At 38.8% G+C, this 18,055-nt stretch overlaps 2 protein-coding genes across 2 annotated transcripts in view; one reads left to right on the top strand and one right to left on the bottom strand.

The window, feature by feature from the left end:
* RORB (RAR related orphan receptor B) overlaps positions 1-12,757 on the bottom strand; it is a 195,158-nt gene extending 182,401 nt beyond the window's left edge. The window contains exon 1 of the mRNA XM_023213294.3: positions 12,092-12,757. Coding sequence (XP_023069062.1) covers positions 12,092-12,098 — 7 coding nt within the window. The 5' untranslated portion in view covers positions 12,099-12,757. The remainder of the gene's footprint in view (positions 1-12,091) is intronic.
* Positions 12,444-15,055, top strand: LOC113223684. The gene is made up of 2 exons (XM_026453073.1): positions 12,444-12,541; positions 12,797-15,055. Exons 1-2 carry the CDS (start codon positions 12,444-12,446, stop codon positions 13,242-13,244), a joined length of 546 nt encoding a protein of 181 aa, XP_026308858.1. The 3' UTR covers positions 13,245-15,055.
* The last annotated feature ends 3,000 nt before the right edge of the window (positions 15,056-18,055 follow it).

Genomic DNA, 18,055 nt, shown 5'->3' with positions numbered 1-18,055 from the left:
GGGTAGGGTTGGTGTTTCAAGCTATGTTTTTTATAGTACAGTTTACATTAAAGAGGGCTGAAAAATCACTAACAGTAGACTAATAACTGTGCTTTAAAGAATTGCAAATAAACTTCGTTTGAAAGCATAAAAATTAATCACATAAATGATAGCTTGATGTAAGGAATATTATGTTTCAGCCAAAATGCAAAACAAATTAAATTGCAATATTGTTAAGGAGGAGCAGAACTCTGCATTTCTTTAGAATTAATGTCAAATTTAATTTTTTTTTCTTTATAATGTTGGGCGCGATTAGACATGGCACTTTCTTAATGTTGTCAAGGTTCTTTCCTTAAGAAAACATCTTATGCTTGTACATGACATAGAAGGATGATAATAGGCCTTTGATATAAATAGTGTGTTGATGAGAGTTCCAGTCTCAGTCAATCAGACAAAATTAATTAAACTCAGGTGGATAAATGGTGGTATGCTAGGCTGTTAACATAGTTTTTTTTTCATTGAAATGCTTATAGCTGAAGATAGAGAACCTTCCTCTTAACAGGCGTAAAAACTAGAAAGAATTGACAAGCTGAGGGTCAAATGAGTGCATTCACATCACAAACTAAAAGTGTATGTTGCCTATTGAAGGAAGATAATTTTTTTTATTGTCTTCATAGCTATTTCTGACAAAATTGCTGCCTTAAAGTGGATACAGATTCTTAGTGAGGAAAAAAAATCTATAAATATACAATTTTTTCAAAATTTTGAAGTCCATACAAAAGGAGATCTATTTGTTTATTAAATTAAATATTTGGAACTTTCAAGGGAATAATCATGGAAAGATAAAAAATGTACCACTTATACATTGAATTTGTTATTATTTTGACTAGACAGATCCAGTTTAGAATCTGTAGATGTTTCCATAATACTTATTTTATTTTAGTTTTTCCTCAGATTGGTAAACGCCATTATCATTATGTTGGGAGTGAAAGCTGTGGAGAGCTATGGTTTATCCGAGGGGGTCTTGTGATTAAATAATAGTTTTACTGTATTATTCTCTATTCTTTATGTGGTCAAAACACTGGTGAGAGTTGTGGTAACAAGTTTTATCTTAAGGGCCAGTGCTGGCCAAATGGTAGCAGAGGTTGCATTTGGACTTAGCAAGTATTAATGCCATGATTGATTAGGGATATCTACTATCAATACAGGGGTGGCAAAAAATAGTATGGCGAGAGAGAGAGAGAGCATAGATTAATAAAAATAGAACTGGATTTGGAGGCAGGAACCTTTGTTTCCAGTCAAATTTTGGTATTAGACTCTTTCAACAAATGTCATCGATTTTTCTCATTTAAGAAAACGGGACATAATTAATATTGAACATTTAAGAAATTCAAATGAAACAAATATTATCTAAGGAATTCATTAAGAGTTTTATAAGAAATGTAGTTTTGTTGTGCTTGAGACTGTTACCTTGGAGGGTATTGCTTCTTAGACATCATAAGTGTTCAATAGTTAAGATTCGCTGAGTTGCATTTAAACCTTCTTCACTATAGAAGGGGTCACCTACAACTCTGTCAGATATTTCCCTTGACTTTTAAAGCATTCTTTTATTTTTAAAAAGCATGTTTTTTACTCTTAATCAGTACACAAATCAACCATGTTAGATAATCTTTCAAAAATCATTAATGAACATAAGGATACAGTACATTTTGGTGGAAAAAATTCCAAATCAATTTATTTTGTTACAAAAGAACACTTTCTAACACCAATCACATAAATTTTAATTTATTCTGACATGAGCAACAGCCAGAACTTATCTTTGGTAATATTAGTAAACAAAGTAAAAACACAACTGGAAGGGTATTAATGCTGTCTGACTAGGATATTTCTGAGTTGTCTTTGGGATAATTTACTCCAAAAGCTCTTTTCCTTTGGTACTTAACTTTTTTTTTAAATCACAAGAATGAAAGTATATATGCAAGGATAAAAGTGCTTAGAATTAAGCTTATTAAAAAGTAGTCAGCATTGAAGTGGGAAAAAAAGTCAGCATATTGAACTGTTTGTTTAAAATTTAATTTTAGAGCAAACAGATTAATAAGTTGGGATCCTAAAAAATTCTAAATAATTTATTTAAAATATTTTATTTTTGTCAAAAACAAACTATTGCCAAGAAGCATGTACCTTAACGATATGATGTGTTTTTCCTGAACAAATGTTCCTCTATTCTACCAGACTGTGTGGCATTTGCTCATACTCAACAACTGTGGAAACTTGGAACAAGGTTTCTTCTCCTTTCTTTAAAAGTCTTTAATTCCTTTGCATGTGCCAGGCACAATTTATATACAAGTTAACAGGAAATGTTCTGTGTAATAATTTTATTATTTGTCCTGACAATGATAATGAAAGCCAATTATTCATTAGGAACTCAGTATGTCTAAGTTCTTGAAACTTGTGTGTTATTGTTTAGTTCTGGACTCTGGAAGTCAGCAGCTGCTGGATGGTTAAATATGATTTGAGTGTTTATTCTGATTCAAGCTATATGATAAAATTTTTACTTTGGACACTTAGAATATGAGTTTTCATACTAATGCAAATTACAAACCCACACGAAGCCCTATGTGGTCCTTTCCTTGGACAGGTAAAATGACACTTTTTAAATGTAGCCTGTCAAATACAACTGGTTTCACTTATTTTCATTACACTAGGCAAATAAAAATCATATGTCTGCATTTCATGTTCTCAGAGCTAATTACCGGCAACAACACATTTAGATCCTATTTAATAAGATTGTCTTTAAATTGCTTTTTAATGGAAAAACCAAAATAGCGGTTTACTGTTTACTAAGTATGACGCATATTTACATAAAAGCTAGAGTAAAAACACTAGACTCACATTATATGTAACACTTTAAGTAAAACGACTGTTCTCCAAGGGTTTAGCCTCCATTCACCAACCAGAATAGTACACTGGCCCAGGCATAACATGAAGTGGTTGTATGTGTCCATTGTCACATAACCTAGGAACACCAGAGACAAATTGCAATAAGGGGTGGGGGAATGAGTGTCCAGAAAACTGATCGTCTTATTAAATAGCTGTTTAATCAAGGCTAGTAAAAGTTACAGGGGCCTTCCAAGCCTTTTTGGAAAAACCTCAGGAAATGGAATCATTCATGCAGTTTTTGAATTCTTCTATTTGCAAGGAAAAAAACTGGAAGTACCACAGCCACTATGTTATGTGGATATCGTTACAACAGAAGGGCACAATTCCTTAGTCTAATATATTCTATGAATACTCAGCATTTAAAACAATTATTTATGTTTCAAGACTTAAAAGGTATGACTGTGTGGTCTTGCCCACTATGTGGAAATTTGAAGATGAGATTCATGCTAATGCAGAGGGTTATGGCCAAGAGTGACAATTTGGCTGCTTGCAAGTTTCAAATGGAGGCATTTGCTTATGTGAGTTTATCCCAGCTCAGAGCCTGTTTTTCAGCTTTGTGGTCTCAGACATTTGATTTTACCAGTGTTTCAGAGTAGATCAGACATTAGTATGAGGACCCATGTTAACTCAGTTCACAAGAGCTAATGTCTAAGACCAGAATGACAAACTATCCTTTCGAAATGACAGAGCTTTAACTGAGGACTGTAGCAGACACTTTCCAGCCTGATCAGCAGCTCACTCACAGTGCTGGGGTGGAACCAGCTAATATTTGCCTCTCACACTCAGGTTTTTATTACTAAAAGTCTCCAGAATTTTCCTTATTTAAATATGCTGAAGAAAGAGAATAGCTCAAAAGTCAGCAAGAACACTATGTGTTGACTTTATAACTTAATTTTCAGGGTACAGTGTTATATCCAAGTATGTGGAATGGGAGAGTTTAAAGAACATCACTGTGGCCCTCAGCTATGGCCTACGTACTCTTTTACTTCAATGGATTTTATTCTACTTGATATCTAGTAATCTAAGATCCTCTCCAGAGCAGATATCACTACTTTCAGATCATAGCTTGAACATTAAAGAAAACGAAACTCAATATATATCTGCTATTTCCTTTTTAAAAAAATAAATAAGAATTTTCCTTATAAAAACAAACATATGGATATTATAAAGTATTTTTACGTTTCCTTTTCCTTGGTGATACTTTTTAAAAAACAAGCTATACCCTCTTCCTTACACTGATGTTCATCTCACCTTCAATATATTTTCTTTTTGTAATTTAAAAAGAAATTTAAAGGATTTTTTTTCAATTGTCACTTCAGAATAATTTTACTACTAAAAGTTTTGAGAGCAGTACTATTATCTGTGCTACGTCAGATTATGTTCTTTTGGGGATAGTTCTACTATAAACTCAATTTCACATAACACCAACTATATAAGGCAACTGGGGAGTACAACTAACAGTAATTTAATAGACCTCATTTATGATGAACAAATTAACCCAAAGAGGGAGTTCTACTTTACTTATCTTTAGAGGCCTATCTCAAACATCACTTCCCGGTTGAGAGCTAGTCCGACTTTCTGGTAGCGTCCTTGCCATGTTCCATTGTGCTTTCTCTTTGATCCTAGCTTCGACTATACAGATGACTGTGCTTTATCAACCTAAGCATCCCTGGGGTTCAGCCCTGTACCTTACTTTGGGTGGATGTATCCAATAAGTCTTTAGTAAATAAATATGTGAGTCACATACATTTCTTTTTATATATATGACTGTAAAAGATGACATCATCTTTGAGCTTATTCCTTTTGAAATTAAAACTGAAATATTTTGGGGAAGATGGTATCATTCTTGTACTTGAGAGTATAACTTAATTTGGGCTCCTAAAAATGAGTTGATCAATGAGTTTGACAAAGTTTTCAGAACAGATGAGAATCAAGCTTAGTTGGTTTCAGATAAGGAGAGACATTTGTATTTGAAAATATTAAAACAAAACAAAACAAAATAAAGCTGGTCAGAAAATTAAAATTAAAGAAATCTACATTTTTTGCAGCTAATAATACTCATTTATTTCATGCCAAGTTCTGGTTATAAATGCCAAGGCCTTTTTAAAAAGCTCTTGCTGTTTCTTTTTTAAGGATAATTTTGTGCTTAAATTCAGAATACCATTTGTACATCTAATTCATGCCTAAAATATTGTATATTCTGGTTGTCACATGATTACAACATAATCTAGTGAAATTCAGTTAATGGTGTAGCAGTCTTTAAAAGAAGAATTCTATATTGAGCAATTGAGTGAGAATTTTTTAAATACACAATTTAAAATTAATTTATTGCAATATTTATTGCAATAAGCTTTACTATGAGGTAAACTATGTAAGAGTTTTCTTTAAGTGTCCCGAGTTTTTCATATACTCCACAGTGCCAAGATATTTGGTTTATACGAGCACAAAGTCATAAGTAGGGTAGTAAGAAAAGTATAATTTAGTAAACAACTAGATTAATTTGATCTTTCTTTACTGATGTCCATGATTCCCCTAAATTGGAGAAATATAAGCCAGGACCACATGATATCATAACTAATCACACACAAAAATGACATTAATAAATACCCATTCTAGTAATTTTAATGTCAGCATACCCAGCCAGTTAATAAAATATTTACTCTGCAGAGGTGAACATGCTTAAGTCAAAGCAAATTACTTTTGTTCTTTTATAAGAGCATATTTTTGAGTAAGATTTTAGCCTCATATTTTGGCAAAGGCAAGATGTTCGGTTTGGCTTTTGTAAAAACATGCCTGTATCAAGAATATCCTAATGTAAATTTAACACAAAATGTATCATTTAATTATTACTATAAAGTTGTAATCTATTTACAAAATTTACAAAATAACTACTAACCAAGCAGCATGCATGACATATTGAGTATAAAATACTGTACCTTCTAAGTGTTATTTTTTAATGTTTTAAATGCTTACTATGCAAGGTGTACAACAATGTGGACAGAATATTCTCGAATAATTCTCGCTCCTCAGATATGCACTAATAAATTTGCACTTATTACAGAGCCACCAAATCTGGGACTTGAGATATTAATGGCCACATAGATATATTTTAGAGGTTACCTGAGCAAGCCAAAAATCTAGGTGGTTTGAAATATACAATAATTTTGTCACATTATGTTCATAATATTTCCTTTCATAAGAATCTACCCCCAGTGCCATTAGTTAACCACATGGTTATTATATGTAGCTTGATTCACTATAAATGCCGTTATAACACCTGTGGTTTCCCTCATTAAGAATTGAATGCATGGGGTCAGGGGTTGAAAGGGCAGCATATGCGCTATGAAAGAACTAGTTAACATAGCCTATTATATTGGTGCACTGGTAAATCTCATTTCTATTCATCAGATGATTAGTTCAATCAATATTTATTCCTCTATGCTTCCTTTGTCTTGTGCTACAAAGGAAACATCCTTCAAATTCATGGCATAAACCTTGTTATCTATGAATTTGTTGCTTAATTTGAGAGGGAATATTTTATTTACTTGGCAGTCCTGAATTCTTTGATTCCCTTTCCCTCTAATTATCATTAGGTAGTATAATGGAGTTTTGTGTAGATTATTTATAAATAGATGTTATTAACAGTTTCTTTTTTATGAGACTCTAGTACCACGTGTATTCATATCTTCCCTTTGAATGCTCTGGAAAGTTGCTTCTGTTTCTCTAAATATGTTTGAGTTTGGAAGTCTGGATTGTGAAAGCAAAGATAAGAATGACTTTCTCTCTCAAATATTCATTCTTCTTGTCTGAGTGGGTGGTTATAGGCACATACATATACATATTGCGTATCAGTGTGTATCAACAGACGCCTCCAAAGACTGCTATTATCTGCTGGGGATTCTGTTAAGTCAGAGATTCTATTCAAAGCAAGATAAATATTTGCAAAAAGCTGTAATTGGAAGATGATTAAAAAATTACAGGAATAATACTTTTTGTTTAGAGTGCTTATTTCATCAAAGGTCATCATTCATTGTATCACAAAAGACTTATTTCATTAGTCGGCTTGATTTCTATCCTTTAGATAAGAATAGATAGAATAACAGAACTACATCTAGAATAAAAAACATACATTAACTATTAAGCACAATTTCCATTTCTAATATTTACTTTTCTATATATTTTAACATCACAATAAATGTTTTGTTAATGTTAATTAAACTAATGACAATATAAATAAAGCCTTTTTTTGTCTTTGTAGAATAAACACAGAAATAGTTTAGTCTAAAGAAATTATCCTCATATTATTAGAATGTCACCTCAATCACAAATAACTTTTGCACTCACAACATATGTGCTCATGAACCTTTGATGTGTTTCAATTTGGCCAGAATTTGACAGTCTTCACTTTGGCATTAATTCTTATTTCCTAATATGTTTACTTGTAAGTCTTAAATTTCACCAGTGCCCAGTGGCACTGATATTATTATTCACAATTTTAAGCCTCACTTTATATACAAATTTGCAGAATCCCAGCAGACCCATGCATATATAATTTTTTAACTAATAATTTTTGAAGTCATAATATTAAACTATTAATTAAATGCTATAATATGTACTTTAAATTAGAGGTATATTATTTATTGCAATGGAATAATCTAGTAATGTGCTGTGATTTATACTTTTATATCTTAGAACTACTGTAATGAGAGGTCTAAAAACCATATAGTCCGTCTTGTATTTCTAAAAGGTGAATACAGGTTTATAAAAGGTGATGTCATAGCTGAAAAAGCAATTTACTTATCTTTTTATGTAGAAAAGCTTTGTGTATCAAATCATATTAAATCCCTGTTGACAATTGTGTATACACTACTTTTGGGGAAAAAAGTAGGTATTATGAGATTTAAATGTCATTTTCATGAAGACCAACCCAAAAACTTTGTAAATTTTTGGTGTAATAAAATTTTTGTTCCTGTAAAATTAGGTTTCATGGCTTGGAAACACTTCATTTAAAATATAATCTATGCAAATACACTCCTGAATAGTTGTTTTTATGGCTGATCATAGTTTGGTGTTATCAAATTGCTGCCAGAATGAGTAAATGTTAACATTCATATTTGGTTAAGAGTATAAAATAATGTTTTTATGTATGTTAAATGATCACATAAACCACTTTAATAATGATGCAAAACCTCATCTTTTAGGGATTCTCTAATGAGCAAAAGCTATATTGTGGTTGAGGGAAAATCCAAAGATTAGTAAGTTTTAAGTAAATGTCAACAAAGGAGTTTTAATCTTGTGTCCCTCAGGTTTATAAAGTTTGCTGCTCAATTTCTTCATCTACATTTTCCTCCTGGTTTCCTAATTTCTGATTGTTAGAAAATATTGAAAAGTAAAAGCCTTGGTGGTAATAATACCTATCCCAGAAGTCCAGTATGTCAAGCACTTCTGTGTCATAATACTTGTTACAAACTCACCCATGATGCTGAGGGAGGAAGGAGGACAGAGTCACCTGATGGTACCATTTAAGAAAATATTTTATTTTTATGGCTATATATTATTTCATCAATACTTGAAATACAGCTTCAGAATTTCCTTTTAAACTGTTTGAATAATTACATTTCTTGGAATGAAGACAGCTTACTGATGATTACTTAATGAGCAATTATTAATGGACTACTAACAGAGATGTCCTTCCAGCAATGTTTTTTTAATTGCGGGAGGTGGAATGTTGGTTAGAAATATTTAATTGGAACTTGTGGAGGAAATTAAGAGAGAGAACTTGTTCAGGAAATCTAAAGGCCCTGCCAGCAGGACATTCAGAGCTCCATACTTCTGAAGGGCTGCCATACCTCTGAAAGCAAGCCGCCTCTTTTCTAAAGTTTAGCACTTAGTAAAAATTAACTACCTGCAAATAAGAGAGGAAAACTAGACTTTAAAAAAGCCAGACCCAATCCTTGTTTATAGCAAGCATAAAACCAGATTTCTAATCCGCCCCAGCGACAATCACCTATTGATTACGACGACATCTGTGCCCCTGTTTTGGGAAGCAGGGTTTTCCGTGGAGGCAGGACTGAAAAATCCGACCATTTCCGCGCCCCTGTGTAATAAACAGCCCACAGATCTTTCAAGAAGGACCCTTGAAACCCACACCTCAGCTCACTTCTTTCTCACCCAGTGATGGGCCCATCACTAGGGAAGGTCCTCCCTTCCGCCTTCAGAAGTTATTCCTTTCAGTAGTGAAATCTACGGAGAAGCCTCTCTGGAACTTCTGTGGTACCCTCTTACAGACAAAGGATGAAAGGATTTGTGCGCCACCAAATACAACCTCCTCAGCCCCAGGCCAGAGTAAGCCACCGCGCTGTATCCGGGACTCAGTTCAGCCGTGGGACAGGACAAGGACGTCAAAGATCAGGGACTCTTAAGCCCTTTTTTCCCCCGTAGCTTCCCTGGGGATAAAGTCTCTTAAATGCCCTAGGCGGGGGAGGAGTAGGGGGTGGGAATAGGTTTGCTGGATTGGCCCCGAAGGAGACCACTGAATCCCAGATCATCTTTCCATCGCGCAAAGCGCCCTGATTCAGGACAGTTGTTAGCTGCAAACTGTGTAGCCCAGGCGCTAACTAGGACCACCTGGGAATGGAAAGCGCGCTTGTGGATGAGGGAAATGGAGTGGGCCCACAGTAAAGCCCAGGTCTAAAACCGTCCCTCTGCCAACAGAGGGTGCTTAGTAGCCCTGCTACGAGCGAAAGCTGATTCTTTTCGCGCTTTCACTTCTCAAGTTCACTCTCAAGTTCAACCCCCAACTCCACAAGACGTCAGAGTAGCCTGGATCTTTTCTCAATCCCATTCTTATGGAACAGCCTCTCATACTGCGGAAGGGCATTGTCCGGAGATAATATGAAGAGGTAGTAAAGGAAGACACTAGGGGTCAGGAAAGGGCAACCAGCAAGGGCCATAGAGCGACCTGGCCATCTTTTAAGCTTACATTTTCTCCAGCGCGTTCCCCTAAGGCCGCCTGAGAGCTGCCTCAAATTAGAAGTTGTAAGGGGTCCTCGGACGCCTGGCGAGGCTGGCGCCCTCTGGGATAGGTCTGTGGGCTTAAACTGGTTTTCTCAAGGTAAGCATGAGGACCAGCGCCTGGCTTTTAATCCTTCCAGCTTCTGGAGTCCTCAAAGAGACCGCCGTGGCGAACCTGGACAGTCATCTGCAAACTGCTCCTTCAGGAGAGGCTAGATCAAGCTACAACCCACCCCCACCCGGCGCCGCACTCCATTCTACCATGTAAGGAGTGAGAGGCTTTTATGCCCTAGGTCCTAGTGCCGGGTCCGAGTTGAGGTGGTGCATGGTTTCCAAGAAAGTATGAACCCAGCCACAGGGGGAAAGTTAGAAGGGAAGAAGTGGAGGGACGAACTGGCAGCTCCACACTGGGACGGGTGAAACCGAAAGAATGGATGGGATGGTGAGATGGGCTAGAAAAGAAAAACAAAAGACTGGGCGTCTCTTACTAAGCCAAGGTTCTCTACTCGCCAATTGCCCAAGTATAGTTTCTTGAAAGAATTTAGACAGTGGAGCATGTAACCAACCCCCAACAGGTACAATCAGCTGGAGCCAGCGCGCACACACACGGGTGCCCCACTCCCAGCGAACCGGCCAATCAAGACCATCCCATCAGGACGTCCTTGTTTCTTATCTGCAGTCAACCCCCTCCCCCATGGACAATCTCTCTCTGTTCCTTCTTCTCCTTCCCTTTCCTGACACATCCCAGCGTCCAGCCAGCAAACCCTTGAGTCCAGGCTCGGGGCTCACCGCGTGCGGGAGGGAGTGGGAGTGAGACCCGCTGCCTCCTGGGGTGCTCCTCGAGGGGAACAGGGGGAGTGGGTGGGAGAGGATCACAGTCAATGGAAGGAGGAGACCAGTGATTGCATCCGAACTCTCCCAAGTGCTCCCTGCCTAGACCACCTCTCTCCGAGTCTGGGATGCAGGAAGGTCTGGAGCTGGCCGTTACTAACTTTCTGTTGTCAAGACCCAGGGGTACTTGAGAAGGATAGAGAAGAACCCCCGATGAACAGCGGTGTGGCCAGGAAGAGAGACTGGGGGTGGGGGTGGGTGCCCAGAGCTTGCACAGATCCCCATGTCAGGCGGACACCTGCCTGGCTCTTCAGTAAAAGAGTGAAGAAAAGCCGAGCACAGCGCGAAGGAAACCTGAGGTCTCCGGCAAGGCAGAAGAGGAGACCAAGTGACTTCCCGAAACCCATCCGCCAGCCCTTCGAGAGGCCCAGAGTCCAGCCGGAGCAGGTGTAACGCTACAGTCCCTGGCGCGCATCCCCGCAGACCCCAGCTCGCCCGGGGGTCCCGCCGCCGCCATCGCCTGCGACTGCGAGGGTCCTGGCCCGAGGGTGCACCAGCACCTCCTTCCACTACTGGCCCTTTATCTGACAAAAGAGCCGGAGTCCATGGCTCTCCGGCCGTGAGTAGTGTGGCCTTTCCAAGCCTCCAGAACTTTCTCATTACAACTTTTCCGGGGTCGCACTACTCCCTGGGCCGCGCGGGCTCGGGCACGAGGACCTGGCCAGGGCGCAGCGCCTGCACGAAGGCGCGCGCCAGAGAACTAACTGTTCCCTCAGCCGCGTCCAGCCTCGCAGCACTGCTCTTCTGCTTGCTATTCCTGCGAAGGGACATGCCTGCTTGCCAGGACGCTAGTGGGCCTCGTAATCTTGCGAGTGTGTGCCCGCGCGTGTCCACCCTGCCCCCGGCCGGTGCGCCCCGCGCGCCCAACCCCGGCCGCCGACCACTGCGCGCGGGGCACTTCCAAACTGCTCCTGTCCAGAGGCATCCCTCTCTCGGCTTTCTCCATCCCGCGTCCGCTTCCGCACCCGAGAGCGAAAAGCAAAAATGATTCAGTGCAACTCAAGGACTGGTAGGAACCAAGTAGCCTGTCTCCCCTCTCCAAAAAAGCGCCCTCCCGCGTTCCTCCAGAACTCCCGAAAGGCATCAACACCTTCCCACAACTTTCTACGCCCAGGCCATTTGCAGCCCCACCTGCGAGAGCGAATTCGGGAAACTGCGCCTGGACAACCTCTTTCCCCTTAGACTGGGTGCCCTCCCCTCCCCCATCTCCCCGTCTGGCTGGAGTTGGCCGGACTCGGGGAGCCTCGGTGCCGGCAGACTCGCTTACCTCGCATGGTGTGGCCGCTCTCCCGCTCCGCGTAGTCATGAAGCTGCTCCCAGCCCGAACCCTGGAGAGCCCAAAAATCCCGCTCAGCACGAGTGAAGAAGGTGGTCGGCGAAGAGCTGCTCTGCCGAGAAAACCATCCCTTTAGGCGGACGCCGTGGCCGCAGGGTGACGTTTGCCGTCGCCGCCGCTATGTTAACAGTTTTGATGTTGGTGGTGACTGTTTTGATGGTTGTTTGTTTGTTTGTTTGTTTTCAGGAAGGGTGAAAAAAAATGTTCTGGCTGTCTGGTGCCTGGGTTTTGTTTTGGTTTTGTTTTTCTTTTTCTTTCTCTCCAATGTGCTTGCTTTTTAAAAATGCCACCGCCTCCGGCTCAGAAGATTTCTTTTGTGATCACTTGGACTGAGGAGGAGGAGGAAGGGCAGCAGCAGGAGGAGGAGTTGGTGGTGGTTTTGTTAGTTACAAAGAAGAGGGAGAAGGAGCAAGGGGGAAAAAAGGAAACAGAAAGAAAAGAAAGAAAGGCGGTGTGGATGGCAGAGCATGTGCGTTTTCACATGACATCTGTGCCTGTTAGCGGATCCACAATGTGAATTTTCACTGTTCAGTTACAGGGAGGAAGGGAGCAGCGAGAGAGAAAGAGAGGGGAGAGATGGAGAGAGAGCGCTGAGAGGGGCTTATACGCGAGGGCGGGCTTGGCCGCGACTTCCAGGCCCCGCCTGCTGTCAGCGCAGCCGCCAATCAGCGCCCAGCAGCGCCTGGAGAGGCTGGGACCGCGGGGAGGGGACGCGGTGGAGGCGGGGGGTGGGGCGGGGGCTGGGGACGAGGTAGTCCGAGGCGGCCGGGGCTGCGACGGGGAATTGGAGACTGTCCGAACTGGGCAGAGGAGAAGGGCCGACCGGGAGAGTCGGGCAGATCCGCAGGTGACAGGCACTTCCGATTCCAGCAGAGAAGGGGACACTGATCGCGGAAAACCTTCGGAGGCAAGAGACGCGGGGCTCCCCGGGTTTCACGTTCGGTCCCTCTCTCGCAACCCCCACGGGCCCAGCAGAGTTAGTTTTGAATTTATGGCAGCGCTTTGCCGAGCGCTGTTTGGGGAAACTTCGGTCTCCGGCAGGGGTTTCCGTGGGCAGGTGGTTTGGGTGTTGGTGGTAGAATAATGCAAACCAACTTCCATCACTTTTAGCACAACTAAAATGCAGTCCCATGCAAGTAGCTGTCCCCTTCCTTTAAAAACGTCTATCAGATGCTCCCTGACCCTCTTCTAAAGAAAAAAAAAATTCGTGTATATGTTCTTTTGTCAGGGAAATTGATTTTTATTAGCATTTGGAGAATCCCCTGAGAGATGGACTACAGGACTGAAGGAAAACTGCTCAAACTGGCGGTGTAGCCACCTTACTAATTCAAGAGAAATGGCTGTTGCTAGAAGGTGTGACTGTAGGGTGCTCTTAGAAAGGTTTTAGAAGGAAGATATTGTTAACTTTAGTTGCTATCAGAAGACATTTACCCTAGTTAGATTGGTAACTGAACATAGATCAACTTATTTGTATTCCTTAGGTGAAAATTGTCATCTATGACCATTTATTTGTATTCTGATAAAAATCTAATACATATATCAAAACTGTTCCTTTGCAAGTTTTTCCTCAGTTGACAAAATAAGCATATAAATGATTACATCTACTTCCTTCCCAATAGTAGGGAACTTCTTAAATACTTGAGTTAATCCCAATCTCCCTAAAAGATTGGGAGGTGAAAACTTTTGCCTCATTCCCTCAGTCTTGAGACTGGGAGATGTCTACTCATTAGCATACCTGTTGGCACAGCAGGCCTCATCATTACTTAAGTATCCAAATACTTTGATTTTTGACTGGTATTTATTCATGATATGTCATATAACACAAAGTACAATGTAGAATTGGCAGTTATTTAGTTAATTAGGTCACTCTACACTGCCGAGTAGTTTTTCCTTCCTGATTAGATAAAAAATGAATTATCTGCTGAATTTTCACCAGTGTGTAAATTGACGTAGCCCTGCTAGATGCCATCCCATTTGCAAACCAATGTGTAATTTAGGAAAATTTTAGTATTAAGAGTGATTGAATCATTAATTAAATGAAATGAACAAAAGGAAGTTACTGTTCAGAATAGTTATTCCTTTATAAATACCTTTCTCCTAGATTTGTAATTGACACAGTAGTTAATCTTTTAAGATAATATTTAAGGCTCCCTGGTTTTATCATTTTTAATCAAGTAAAATATATTCATCATAACCACGTTAAAGCTGTACAAAGTTATGCCTAATTTAGTCGCTTCATTAAAAATTACTGAATATAAAATAGTCAAGAAACAAACTGTGACTATATCATTTTAATTTTGCTGCTTCAAGCAGAGACACAGGAATATTGAAAATTCCAAAGGCTTTGTAAACATTGTGTAATTATTATTGTTGTTGTTATCATTGTAGATTTCTATTTCTCTTTAGGGTAAACAGGAATTTCAAAATTCAAAAATTTAAACATTTCTGTAATTTTAACTTTCCAAACATTTATTGAATTCTGAATTTTTTAAAAATTCTGCAATATCTGTAATCCTTGAAAAAGGTAGTCAACAGATGTATAAAAAGTATTTACCCCTCCATACATTTTTATATTCTCTTTGTTTTGTGGTTTCAACAAGGCATAATTTTCTTAGAACATATTTCTTAATTGCTTCTGAGTAATTTTGAAGAAATTATTAATTAGAAGACTCTATGCTATTTCATTTTTCAAAACTATGTATATAATCTCTATGGTGATGCAAAAGTATGTATTTTCTCTTTAAATACTGATCATTGGTTAAACTGTGGTGGCCTGGGACATTTTGGATCTTTCTAAAAATTTAAAAACTGGTTTGTTAAGTGTTTCTAATAATTTTCACATTTATTTCAAATGAATGGAGCCCATTTATGTAAAATAAATATTAAGACTTTGAATGAAAGAAATATTTTCTAAGAACTCACAAAACACATATATATAATCTGATGGTTTTGTAACTTATCTGCCAGCAAATAATCATATTTCAAGTGGCATAATAATACATTACTATGATGTCCCTGCTCATATGAAGTACAGTATCAGTAATTTTATTTGAATGATTATGTTTGGTTTCCTATAAGCTTGAAACTGCTTTATGCTCTGGGCCTGAAGGATTTTCTAAGTTGATAGTTACTTTTTGATTAATTTAAATGACAATCAGTCACATAGCACTGTCCTCAATCTCAAGAATTGACATAAGATTCCAGTTAGGCTTGCCTGCTTACTTGTTTTTCTGACACATTAGCACCCCTCATGTTGAGCTGTACCACGGAATATTAATGACAACAAATATCCTGAAAGAGGCAAAGTTTTAATGTAAGCCAACCAGGTAGGGTGACCATGGTATTTAGGATTATTTCAATCCTAAAATGCTTAAACAGGAAGTCATAGTTCATGATATTCTGAGCTGGTAAGTCAGAATATTCCCTGGGCAGGGAATATTTTAAATAATTAAGAATCTTGAAGGGACATTAGCAATACTGATAACAATGTTACATTTAGGAATGACTGATCACAAGGTTACATTTAGGAATGACTGAAAGATCGGTTGTGTTTAACTCTATTTAGGGAGCTGTGTGGTTGTGAAAATTGGGAAAGAGATATAAAGCTGCTGTTAAATATTGGAAAAGCCAGAAAAATGTAAGAACTTTTAACATTCAAACCTTTTACAAGTGAGAAGGGTGAAGTACTGAGCTCCCTGTTGCTGAAGGCATCCAAAAAAGGGTTGAATGAAAGGTTCTGGTAGAGATGCTCTAGTATACAGATTTCTATACGAGGTTGGAAATTGTTTAGGTTACCTCCAAGATCCTCTGTAGCTCTAAGTGTACAGTTGGCTTCTGTGTCCATGGGTTCTGCATCTGTGGATTCAACCAAGAGCAGAGTAAAAATAAATTGTGTCTGTATTGAACATGTACAGACGTTTTTCTTGACACCATTCCCTAAACAATACAGTACAATAATTATTTATATAGTGTTTACATTGGCATTGTAAGTAATCTAGAGATGATGCAAAGTATATAGGAAGATGTGCATAGGTTATATGCAAATACTACTCATCATTTTATATCAGAAACTTGAATATCTGTGGGTTTTGGTGTTGGTGGCGGGTCCTGGAACCAATCCCCCACGCATACCAAGGGATGCCTGTATTCACATGGAGTAAAGGTTTCTACGACTGCCCCAGCAGGCATCAGAGCCATATTTCCTAGTTGAGAATGCAAAATTCGTGACAGCAGGAGCCAGGATTTCCCTAGAGTTTGTAAGAGGTCCTGGTACTTTATAGGTGCTTGATAATTATTGGTGGAATGAATGCTTTCTAATCTTTCAGACACTGGATGTGAACCACAAATGGAGTGAAGACCTGAGTAAGATCCTTCTTTCTTAATTTCTGTTGAATGGAAAGAGGAGGGTGGGGAGAATCTGCATTTTAAACTCTCCTAATTTGGGGAAGCAAAAAATAATGGTTGAGATTGGTTATGTAGTTATACAAGAAAGCTAAAATTTAGTTATTTTCATATTTATTACTATTCTTAATTTAATTAATTAATTTTTTGAGAGGGAGTCTCATTGGAGGCTGGAGTGCAGTGGTGCAGCCTCAGCTCACTGCAGCCTCTACCTCTTGGGTTCAAGTGATTCTCCTGCCTCAGCCTCCTGAGTAGCTGGGATTACAGGTGTCCGCCACCATGCTCAGCTAATTTTTGTATTTTAGTGAGACGTGGTTTCACCATGTTGGCCACACTGGTCTCAAACTCCTGACTCAATTGATCCTCCTGCCTCAGCCTCCCACAGTGCTGAGATGACAGACGTGAGCCACCGTGCCCATCCCTAGTCTCAATTTTATTCCCAGGTACTGAGTCTTCTTCATAATCTTTAAGTTATTTAAGTTCTGCTTCATTTTAAAGTATAGATGCAAGTTCAACAAGTTTTCAAAATAATAGGAAAAGCAAATATTAAAATAGAGCATGCACTTTTGTAATAAATTGGAAAAGGTGATAAGGGCCAAAGCATGAATTAACCCCAGTATGTGGGAGACGTAAGGCTAGCTTTCAGACAAGGACAAAACATACAGATCAGGAAAATAAGAGCTAACATTTATTGGATGAATCACATGATCTCTCGACCTATCTAATTTCTATTTCTTACAAGAGTCTACATGTTATACATTATATTTCTTCCCTAAAAATTGGTTTATTGCTAAAAGACCAGAGGCTTTAAAAAGTTAACTTATTTAAGATCACAAATCTTAAAATACTGGATCCAAGATTCAAACTCAGAAGTAGCCACTAAAATGTGTTTCATGAGTGCAGGAACTTTCTTGATTTTATGTTATTTTTTCAATGTTGAATCCACAGAACCTAGAGTCTCTTGCCTGATAAATAGTAGATGTTTAAAATACACTTGTGAATAAATAAACAGACATTTGAATCCTCGTCCACTACACAGTAGTGCATATGTACATTCTCATCACTAAATGACATTAAATAAAGAACAGTGAATTTTGACTTTAAAAATAAAAGGTCATTCTGAAAAATTTATGGAACAATGATGGCCTGATTTGGTCCTTCATGGAGTTTAGGAAAATACTTCTGCAATAAATATTTCAGGTTGTAAATAATGTAAGCCTGAATTAAATGGGCACCAGGAAAAAGGGGGAAAATGAAAAGGTTGGATGCATAACACATTTTGCAGGCAGAAGCTATGACGTCTAAGGCATGATTAGACCAGTGGTGCTGACCGGCAGAGTGTTGGGTAAAGGGAGAGAGAAGTCAAACCAAAGCTTCACCAGTAGGAGGCTTATAGAATGAATATCCCACTAATCTAATCAATATATAAGGAAGGAAGAGCAGATTCTTGTTTAAATAGGGGAAAATATTGACATTAATTTTCAGTTGTGCATA

The sequence above is a fragment of the Piliocolobus tephrosceles genome, chromosome 14 (genome assembly GCF_002776525.5).
Source record: "Piliocolobus tephrosceles isolate RC106 chromosome 14, ASM277652v3, whole genome shotgun sequence".
In the NCBI taxonomy this organism is placed as follows: domain Eukaryota; kingdom Metazoa; phylum Chordata; class Mammalia; order Primates; family Cercopithecidae; genus Piliocolobus; species Piliocolobus tephrosceles.
This window is presented reverse-complemented; position numbering and strand designations above follow the sequence as displayed.

Bases quoted from the DNA above. Each gene is read 5' to 3' on its own strand.
- LOC113223684 (XM_026453073.1), top strand. From the start codon at position 12,444: ATGCCACCGCCTCCGGCTCAGAAGATTTCTTTTGTGATCACTTGGACT. The intron at 12,542-12,796 runs GTTAGTTACAAA...CGCGACTTCCAG, and splicing joins GAGGAGTTGGTGGTGGTTTT to GCCCCGCCTGCTGTCAGCGC.